The sequence below is a fragment of the Micropterus dolomieu genome, linkage group LG02, assembly GCF_021292245.1.
Source record: "Micropterus dolomieu isolate WLL.071019.BEF.003 ecotype Adirondacks linkage group LG02, ASM2129224v1, whole genome shotgun sequence".
Classification (NCBI taxonomy): domain Eukaryota; kingdom Metazoa; phylum Chordata; class Actinopteri; order Centrarchiformes; family Centrarchidae; genus Micropterus; species Micropterus dolomieu.
This window is the reverse complement of record NC_060151.1, coordinates 13,643,168-13,654,556: the sequence shown is the minus strand read 5'-3', so window position 1 is coordinate 13,654,556 and position 11,389 is coordinate 13,643,168. Positions and strand designations below refer to the sequence as shown.

Sequence of the window (11,389 nt, the reverse complement as noted above, 5' to 3'; positions counted from 1 at the left end):
ACACACACACACACACACACACACACACACACACACACACACACACACACACACAATTCTGATGGTGACATGGACTTAGTTTCACATTTGAGGGAGGGCTGTCTGTATCATATAAGGATCTATCAGCATACAACACACTAATAGACTGGATAGTTATTGGATGAGTAGCCTACCATCAAAACTATGAAGTTACTCCTTAAGGCACTTTTTCATGGAGTGGTCAATTTTGAGACTTTGGTCTATTTTGCTTCCATGTCTTTCTTTACTCTAATGGAAATAAAACTTCAAGAATACACATTTAGATGGTGTTGGTTTTAAGCCTAATACCCTCAGTCTATTTGCATCTGTATATTTATTCTATATTAACCAAAACAAGCTAATCTGCATATTTACAAAGCACATTTCAGAGAGAAAATAGCCAACTCTTGATGTAAGTCATTAACTGTGGAAGTTCTGTGGTGATATGCTTTAGTTATTTTCTTTATTTTCTTTATATTATTAACCTGCAGTGACTTGTCAAATGTGTGCAAATTGGCGCATTTTAATTAGTTAATCCCTAATTTTCAAATCAATGTGGCAATGTTGTTAGACACAAATGTTACTGTGTTCACCTGTAGTGTCTCCATCAGTACATGAGGTTGTATGGCCATGAGATATTGCCTTTGCTAAACTTCAGCTAACTTATTACATTACCTCAGCTCATGAGTCATGAGTTTGACATAGGCCTAGGCCCACATTGTCTTTTGTTTAATTAGCAGTAAACTCGAGGCACTGGTAGTTTAGTCTTTTGTTCATCACCACTCACCTCCACACAAGCCAAGAAAAACACTGCTGGGAGAGAAGCTGGAGGGGCTGCTGTCTGTCTGTGTGCTGCGCTCTGGTTGCGCGTTGAGATGCGGAGCGAGAGTAGTGTTGTCATTCAAAGAGCGTTTCGTTCATAAGACCTAATCGTGTATATGACTCGGGAGGAACGGGTAGCCTCAGTGAGGATTCGTTCATTTTCATGCATGCGTGAAAGATCTTGGACTCTTACGTTCACTCGTCAAACGGCAGCTGCATGGGCTCTGTCAGCACAGAAAACAGAATTGATTAGTTCACGACTCTCAACTGTGGGCCTTTTGGTTTGAGTTGTTCATTTGTCACGTGACTGTGGAGCAGAAATTAATGACTTGTTCACCGCTCACATGGGTCCTCCTCAGTCTTTCGTTCACTCGGCAGGCTGAGTAAAGAATGAGAGGCAGGTCGGCTGTCAAGTAACAGTCACTGGACTGACATTATAAAGCTATTTTGTTAATTATGTGACATTTTATAAAGCATAACATTATTACAGCGCAGGGATGTTGTGCTAAATTATAGTAGCCTTACAGCTAACAGCTGATGAGAGTTGTTCTGGGTCCGCTCCACTTCAGAGCCCTGACAGCGTTCCACCTGGAGCCAAATTACCTCCGAGGTCGTCTCCTCTCCGAAACAAACAGACCAGGTCATCAAAACACAGCCACGTAGCAACATTAGCGTTAGCTCTTTAAACAGCTTTTCCAGGTCCGCCAGAAAACGCAACGTAACTTTTCCTTTTTATTTACCAACAGAGCCGTGCTGTTGTTTCACAGGTCATGACAGGTGAACAACCTGGCCATGTTTGAGAGCGATGTGCTCATGTGAGTTTCTCTGTCAGCAGAATCCGGACCTGATGTGGCCCATTCTGCGTCCAGACCTGCCAAACTGCTGCGTTTACATGTGTTTATTTCTTTGTTCTTCTCTCTGTGCTGGAGTTCTTTAAGAACTTGGTGGCTTGATCCAGATTATTATTTAATTGGTTGAATTTTAATAAGAGTGTGTTTATTCATTTAGTGTATCAAGCTTATTACTTCAATATATTTACTGCAAATCTGATATTAATATTTTACTCATGGATAGGGACGTTAGGCTACTGTACGAATGAGCACTTTAGAGATAATGATAGTAATTATATACATAAGCCTTTATATGGCTGGTCTGGTTGTATACTGGGGAAAGATTGTGAAAATGGAAGGATTTAGCCGGAGTAGTGGATTGCATATTGACAACATATTTCTGTGGTTTTTACATGGTTTGAATTTGGTTGTGGGCCCAGGGGGTTTATATAATGATGATATACAGTAATCAAGAGGTGAATTTGTGCATTATACTTTGTCAATTAAAGCAAGCCAGGCAGCCTTCCGTGTTTGAGAACGGCGCTGTTTTTTAATCGCCCACTAGAGGGCTGCAGCGCCACAATAACCAGCCTAGTTCAAATGAACGAAATGATTCAAGATAAGATTTGAAAATTCAAGTCTGTCAAAAGAGTCGAACTTGCCATCACTATAATATGAGCATGGTCTGCACTGCCTTGTTGAGGCTGCTCCTAACATAACTCACTAACAGTATACTCTCTCTTGTGGTAAAAGTTGGATCTAACGCTTGCTTTGCCCTGCTTGTGTACAGGACACTGGAGCACAATACATAATTAAACAATACCAAGAAGCAAAAGTATCACAGAACAATACATGAAACAAACAAGCAAAAAACACTACTGCACCCTAAACAATATGTAAGGGGGTGCCTGTGTTATGATCCTATGAACCTATTAACCTCACAAAATACAGAGCTAGTGCAACCCAGTGCAGGTGTGTGGATGCAGCTGAGCACGTGGCAATAACAAACACATGGACAGACGGTGAAGTGAAGTGAAAGAACAAAAGGAGAGTAGTAGGAAAGTAAACACTGATGACAATTGCATTAATCACCATTCACTCCTTGGTCAAATGACATCAGCAGTGATGCAGGTAGTGTGCTCTACTTCTGATTAGTGGATGTCTATCAGGCCTAAACATTACATCCATATGTGTACGTAGTAATAATTATAGGTGGGACCAAGTCATCGTTTTACAAGTCCGAGTTAAATCTCAAGTCTTAGTACTCATGTCCCAAGTCGAGTCCTAAGTCCAGACCGATCATGACTGGCATGTCCGAGTCAAGTCTCAAGTCAAGGACCAACAAGTCAAGTCCAAGTCTTAAACTTTGAGTTTCGAGTCCTAAACAAGTCATAATGTGCTCTTCACCAAATGTAAAACCATTTCAAAAGTTTAAAAATAAAAAAAATGTATTGAATGAAGCATTAGCCTGTACAGAAAGAAGGCAGAGGTGTAGTTTCACACAACAAATGTTCTATAATTTCATGAATTAAATTAAATGTTCATGTAGGGCTGCTAATAATTTTGGTCAATATTGAGATCACAATTATTTAACAGGATTACTCATCGCCTTAGGAAACATTCAACAACTATTGAACTTTTAAAATGTAACAGTTTCTTTTTAAAACTATTATATATGTATTACTCCAAAATCTCATATAGCCCATGAAATAAGAAACAATAATCCAACATTATTAACTTTAAGCAGCATCTACAGTGCAAGAGCACAGTTTCCCCCAAGTTGACAGCTTTGGGTCACGGATGGGTCACTGAGGGGGCTGTGTGTGTGTGTGTGTGTGTACTGGGGGAGCTGCAGGACAGGTGACTGGTGAACTAATCGAGTTGATGAAATTACTTACAGAACGCTGAAATAAAACCGTGTTGTTTCGTCGGGAGATGCAGAGACAGAAACCAGCGGTGAGAAAACTATAAATCGCTATGACGTTAGAAGACGCAGACACCATGGATATTTTACAAGCACTGATCAAGTAAAGCAACACTGAACACACCTTAGACAGGGACGAGCGGCTCAGCTGTACAGCTGTAAAGGAAAGAGGCGCGCTGGATTTATAAAACAAAACGAGTGTCGTTGTGAAACAGCACCCGGCGCCATTATCTTTTTATCTGAATTAACTTGTTTTTATAATTGGTGGAAGCAGCTTCATGCAACAGCTGCGGCAGTCTTTCTACACTGTTTCGACCTGACCTTTCTTTTCTCCGTGAGGTGGAGGAATTTATAAAGTTGTGCGTTTTGGAGGCGCAGTGTTTTTTTTCGAGACCTATGTTGATGTGCTGCGCAAGTTTATATCATAATTTATATTTGGGCATGGGGAGTGTCAAATCAGCTGAAGTCAAAAAGCTCAATTCCAAGTGAAGTCACGAGTCACTGGTGTTAAAGTCAAAGTCAGTCGAGTCGCAAGTCATAATTTTTGTGACTCAAGTCCAAGTCATGTGACTCGAGTCCACACCTCTGGTAATAATACCATACTAGGTCTGCCTGCTGAGATTTTATAGCTGCGCTGTTATGTTTTTCAGAGCACACAAACACTGTAAACACACACCTGTCACCTGCCCAGCATGGTGCTGTTACCCAGAAACACAGCTTCTACACCTTAATTTTACAGTTTATACACACAGCCCTCAGCGGGGTTAAAATCCGCATTTAAAACCTGCATGTTCTGACAGTAACATAACTCATGCATGTCAGAAACAGTTAGCCTAATATAGGTAACTCGCTAATGTTATCATATCTTACCTGCTTCACTGTCCGCTGCTTTCTCGTCAGACGGATAGCTCTCCTTTCACTGTTGACTTGTGTGAGGCCACATGGACAGAAATGCTGTACCCTTTTAGTAAAGGTATTATAAATGATGGTCCTCCCTCCAGCCCTGCTCACTCCCTTTGCTTGCTTTCATGGCAGTGTGCTGGCAGTAGAGCTCCCCCTGCAGTCCATAAAGTGCCCCTACGCCTCAGCTGTTCCAAACCCTCCCTGCAGCCTTTGGGCCATGCCTCCTAATTTGCATACACGACAGAGTCCCCAAATCCCCAATCCTAAATACCCAATAAATTTTTGACTTTGACTTTTAGTTTCTGATTTAGACTTTTAGTTTTAGACTTTTAATTTTAAATCTGACCCAATAATCCCTCCTAACCTTATGTCTACTGACTGCCTGCAAAGTAGCTAGTGTTTGGAAGGGAGAGGAGAGGTGTGTACTACAGCTCAGTGTTTTTCCACTGGTGTTTTTGAGGGCGTGTCAGAGTAATCGCTTGGAGAGCGTTATATGAGGCGCATTTAGCTTTCATAGGGAAACGGATAGACTACAAACAAGCTGTTTTCAGGCAGTTTAGAGTGTTTTCTGTGGGAGATGGGAACTTCCTTTTTCATTTTGCAAACCTATTACATGCACAAATAAGGTATATAACTCAATAAAGGAGAGGGAAAAAGTCAAAAAGCATAATACCACCTCTTTCATACACTTTTCACTAGGGCATGCAAGAACTGGTATGTGTTCACCTTCCAGCAATTGTGTACAGATCCTTGCAACATGGCGCCGTGCATGATCATGCTGCAACTTGAGGTGATAGTCGTGGATGAATGGCACAACAATGGGCCTCAGGATCATGTCACGGTATCTCTCTGCATTCAAAATGCCATCAATAAAATGCACCTGTGTACGTCATGGAATGTGAGTATTTGCCCACTGAAGTCGGTTATGACGAGGAACTGCAGTCAGGTTGCCACCTCGATGAGGACGACGAGCATGCAGATGAGCAGAATTGGCTTGGCTCAGTATGTGAGTAAATTTGACTTATTGAAGGGATATTGTGATACTGTTTTATTAGTTGTAGCCGGATTTCCTGGTGGGAAGCCCGTTTTTATGTACAGCAGGAAGCTGTTAAGTATGTATAACAACTTATATTACAAAAAACAAACTGAATCATGAAAGTGAAATAATGTGGTGTACCTAACAGTGCATTAAGTGATCTTAATACAGAGATTCATAACATTTACAGGGATTTTTTTGTAAACAAGAAATGAAAACATTGGCATTTAACTTGTTTATATTTATTTAGTTTGCAAATCAATTTAACATTTCAGACGAATTCTATAAAAATAGGACCTCAATATTCAGTCACTCACTATTCACAATGTTCATAACTGATAGTCACAATCAGAAATGTAAAAACAGTAATACTCAGACAAATGAATGTTGCCAGAAGTGGTAAATAGAGGAAGTCGTTTTTGGAGGACTCTCCTGTTATTGTCTCTCACTGTGTCTTTCGGGCACAGTAATACACAGCAGTGTCTTCAGGCTGCACATTCTGTCCGTTTAGAGTCACTCTGTTGCTGGAAGAGTCTAAGTCGATACTGAACTTGTTTTTTAGTGAATCCTTGAAGTAAGAGCCTCCTGTATATTTCATTCCAATCCACTCCAGTCCTTTCCCTGCAGGCTGTCTGATCCAAGCTGTGTAGTAGCTGCTAACAGAATAAGAGACCTGACAGGTGATGGTCAGACGTTGACCTGGCTGCACAGTCACAGAGGCTGGCTGTGTCAACTGTTCACACTTCACACCTGTTAAAAAAAGAAAATGTTTAGTAACAAATGATCAAGTTATACTGCAAAAGAAGAACTGCTGACTGTGACAAATCCAGAGAGACTCACATCCAGCTGCCAACAGCAGCAGCAGAGCTACAGAAAACATGGTTTATGTTGAAAGTGACGTGCTGTGAACTCCACTGACAGCCTGATGGGAAGTTTTTATAGCTGAGTAACAAGGAAGTCACTGAGTTTGCATAGAATCAAACACATGAAGCATCAATGTTGGTCTAACTGGAGCCAATAGAAGAGTCTGTTGACTGTTATTATATCTGCAGAGTGAAAACATGCCTGGAAATCACCTCTGCTTTACATGTTTTAATTTCACTACACACTAAACTGTAACGTTTTGAAAATGTCCCTACATTTACATAAATTAAATTACTGTTAACTTTGCTTTCATACTGAAGTAATTATGTCTACAAGTATTGACAACAATTCAATATTAAAACATTATGTACAAGGATCATTATTAAATTATAATTCTAAATAAGATTATTAACATGAATCATGGATAATAGACGATATATTCATTAAAATCAGAGTAATTCAGGTCATTCACTTTGTTTGTAAATGTTCAACTTAAATGCCAGTTAAATACAGTTTTACGAGAACCAGTGCCAACCCGCGGGAGGAGCGTGAGGCCGGCCAGCCATCCTCTCACAGAGCCCTCTGCTCCCGCCGTCACACAGACCGCTGCAGCAACAACAGCAGAGGAAAACATTGCTAGAAGGTTTTCATACCGCTTATCTGCCTTTACATTCTGAGGAATGTTGAAACGTTTTAACTTAAAAAAGAGAAAGCTGTGTGGATCGCTGGTGTGTGTGTCGCATTGAACATTACGTCGTGGCAGTTGTGTGTGGCGTCGCTATGACGACAAGCTACGTACTATCTCTGGGTACAATCTGCAATGGAAAACGGAGCAGGGCCGAGTAGAGTCGAGTCTATCGATTTGCGCTATGGTAGCATTTTTCGGCAAGGCAGCATAGATCGTCAGAACACCGGCAACAGTTCAACGTTTAGTCCTAATGGTAAGATGTGGAACAATGATGTGTGGTTGTGGACTGGTGAGTAACTTATACCATCTGCTCGGTTACGGTCGCAGTCTGAAGCGACTTTGATTTGGATCACACTACGATATTTGTTACGACCCGCCCTTCTCGAGAAGGGTCCAGCTGCAGTCCGCAGACAAACCATAGACTGTATATAAAAACCAGACAAATGTGACGGAAGTTGAACTTCCATATATGGCCCAGAAGCCAAACGTGATGACGTTTATCTCGACTGCTCGGTCCACGCATAGTTGTTAAATAAAAAAAAGCCGTTAAAAAAAGAGGTGTCAAGTGTCAACGTAGTAATCACTGTACGTTATGTGTTAATATTTACTATATTATACTTATATATTAATATAGTATATTTATTCTATAATTCCTGCAAATACTTATTTATAATAGCCTAATGATAATAATAAAGCAATGTTTCAATTCATACCACTGTTGTATATTTTATTTCTTCCAAAGTGATTTTAAGTTTCACAAACCAAGAATATTCTGTAATGTTACATCACAAGCCAGATGTGTCTCGATTTAGGTTAAAACTTAACAACATTACTGAGAATTTATTGACAGAATAACAGCGGTACGAACATTATCAGCTGTTGCTGGACACGTCTGCTGTGTTGGCTGCAGAGGTCTGTTTGACTGGGCCTGGGGGAGCTAACCGTAGCTAGCTAGCTATTCCTGACAGCCCCCCGAAAGTACATTCCTCTTACCCTAACCAGGGTATGTGCCTAAAGTTATTGATTATGCTGTCGACCGGTTAACCCTACAGCGGCGCTAGCAGATAGGGTTAACCTCCATTGTGTTGCTGTGCAGCCTCCGGTAACGTTACTGCAGCTATATAACACCCGTCGGCACTATGGTCGGCACTTGCGGAGCTTCTCAACTCCGAAAACGTTTGAACACATTTTCGATGTTGTTGGCTTCTAAAGAATAATACGGTTTGCATTAGGATCTATCATGTACGTAAGCCGAGATGAACTTGATCACGTTTTGTGCGCAGTGTCTTCTGGGACAAACCATATTTGAAAGGTCAACTTCCGTCACGGTCTGCAGGCTGCAGCTGGATATACTTGCCCTTCTCTTCTCTTCTGATTGACTGGTAGTCCTTACCTGGGAATTGCGCAAATGCAACTCCCAACAAAGATTTTGTACAAGTAAGATGCATCATTCTGTAGCTCAAGAGCAGAGCGTACAACACACAGGGTGAAAAGAAGAGCTCCAGCAATGAAGGCAAGAAGGTCGTGGGTTCAAACCCCGGTTGCCCCGGCCTTTCTGTGTGGAGTTTGCATGTTCTCCCCATGTCTGTGTGGGTTCTCTCCGGGTGCTCTGTCTTCCTCCCACCGTCACCAAAGACATGCAGACTAGGTTAATTGGTGAGTGTAAGTTAATTGGTAGGTGTGAGCGTGAGTTGTTGTTCGTCTATTGGGATTGGCTCTAGCATCCCGCGACCCTGTTTGCAGGATAAGCAGTTGACGATGGATGGATGGATTCTCTCGTGAAATGTAAATTTAATGCTAGCCACACATAAGTGGTATAAGTGGTTTTGTATCATTTTGAATGATCTAAAGATGTTAATCACATCAGGGTCTATCAGCCCAGTGAGTTTTTACTCAAATCCAAGAAAATGGTTCTTACTGCAGATTAGTTGTTCATCAAGCACAGAAAGACATGGCAGTTCCTTCAGGCTTTCTGCTGTTTATCTTGAGATCTACGTCGTCTGCTGCAATAAACTGACTGAAAGATGGAGTTCCAGTCGCTGCTGATCGTAAACACCTTAGTCAAACTTTACTAATCAAAATGAAGTCAAGTTAACACATGACTTTTGTTTAGAGTAGAAAAGTATCAACTATCACAGTATCCAGTGTTCATGAGCAGCAGGAGTGTTAAACTTTAGTTCAGTCCAGGGTTCAAGTGTCAGTCAGTTAAGATCAATGAGAACACCAGATCTGAGTGTCTCCTTTTAGAAACAGAGGAGAGAGAAACTTGACACTGACTGCCCTCTAGTGATTTTATAAAAGAAACTGCAACATTGTGATCTAATGACTCCTGGCTGATGTCAGCTGGGATTGGCTCTAGTCTCCTTCCACTCCTTACACAGGATAAGTGGTTGACGATGAGTGAGTTATTGATATGACTCACTTTACATTCTACATAATTTACTTAATTTGTCAAAAGGTATAGTGTTTGTAGTAGTTTAATTACAGCAAAGAGATTGTTGAGCTGTCTCGTTGTTGTGCTGCTGCTGTTTTATGAGAAGTGATTTATTTTGTGCTTTTTGTGTGTTTAATGTTTACTACAAATATTTCTCAGGAACAAAAAATTACTGCTCATCCAACTCCAGTCACTGTGAGTCTCAAGCACAATAATAAACAGCAGAATCTTCAGTCTTCAGATTGTTCATCTGCAGATACACCTGCTGTCTGCTGTTGTCTCTGGAGATGGTAAACCTTCCCAGGACTGACTGGGAGTAGTATTTGTCGCTACTATCCCCTAGTTGTAACCCACTCCAGTCCCTTTCCAGCAGCCTGTCTGATCCAAGCGTTCCAGTAATGGGCATCAAACCCTGAATATGTACAGGTCAGTCTGTGGGATTCTCCAGGCCTTTTAACCACTGGTTCAGATTCTGTCAGTGGTTGAGCCTCAGTACCTGCAGATATTTAAACAGGTCATTAGTTAATATTATCAGCATCTTTCCAATAAAGAGATTCATTGATCTTACCTGCCCAGTTAATAGACAGGATGAGAAAAACACCCAAATAATCAGGTCTGATCATTTTAACATCCTGTTGTCTCTGTCCAGTCTACAGTGTAAATGTCAGTGATTCAGTCTCTGTCCTTCACTCTGCAACACATATGTAGAGATCAGAGTTTTGCATTGACTCCTCCTCACAGAGAAACACACCACATCTCACAGATCTCGGGAAAACCATATATCACATCATTGTTTTATATTCTAAATTATAATTATGATCTAATTATGAAGATGCTTTTCAAGTTTTTCAACATTTATACACAAATTAGATGTTTTAATTCGGTTAGAGTTTAGATTTATTGTATAACAATTAATAATAATAATAATAATAATAATAACTGAATGCCATCTACATTGGATAAAACATCACATAAGAAAACAGACATTTTCAAACAGAACATTTCCGTTTTTATATTACAGATGTTGAAAAAATTGTTGGTACCCTTCCATTAAAGAAAGAAAAACCCAAAATGGTCACTAGGGGTGTGTGTGTGTGTGTGTGTCCCTTTTTTGCAGGAGTGGAGGCAGGTGTGCAGGAGCCTGTTACCAGCTGCCAGCCATCAGCCTCATTATGCTCTGCCTCTTATACCGGGTCCTTGCCTCCCCTCAGCGCCAGATCATAGACACATGTTACCGATCTCCCCACCTGGGCCAGCTCTTGCAACTACTTCACTCCTGCTCATGCACACCCGGGAATGGGGAGTCATACCCTGCGGACTTCCCCCTTCCTGGATTATTATGCTGCCCCTGGACCACCCACTCCCTGAACCCAGCATCTCACATCCAGTATATTGTTAATAAAACCCTGTTTCGATTCACCAACTCTGAGTCTGAGTACTGCATTCAAGTTCAAAAACGATTTAGTCTAATGATTTGCTTTCTGCTTTCAACAGTAGTGTCCTCCTCGGTCGTCTTCCAGTTTGGCTCAAAGAGCAAGCGGTGCTAATTACAGGACACACCTCAGTTAAACATGTCCCTATGGTCAGATTATTTCCAGAGTTAACATCATTTTTGTCCAGGCCAGTTTCATCAGTTTTTAAAAAAAATAATTCTGTTGAACCACAATTCAAAAGCAATGTCTGATTTCAATCATATTTATGATTGAAATCAAATTATATTTTTTATATTACTTTTGTCACTTTCACATTATTTCAGGGACCATTGTGTTCTCTATTTAATGGAAGGGTACCAACAATTTTGTCCATGTTTCCCATATGTTCATTTATTTGTAGCGGCCGCCACAATATCAATGCTGACTGCCACATTCAT

The 11,389-nt window shown here is 40.8% G+C and overlaps 1 long non-coding RNA gene and 1 gene segment (V, D, J or C); one reads left to right on the top strand and one right to left on the bottom strand.

The window, feature by feature from the left end:
- Positions 1–10,942, top strand: part of LOC123987384 — a 19,132-nt gene extending 8,190 nt beyond the window's left edge. The window contains exon 2 of the long non-coding RNA XR_006829114.1: positions 10,637–10,942. This is a non-coding gene — a long non-coding RNA (uncharacterized LOC123987384). The remainder of the gene's footprint in view (positions 1–10,636) is intronic.
- On the bottom strand, positions 5,979–6,475 carry LOC123987289. The segment is given in 2 exon segments: positions 5,979–6,283; positions 6,374–6,475. Coding segments are annotated over 2 exon segments (345 nt in total).
- Positions 10,943–11,389: the final 447 nt, after the last annotated feature.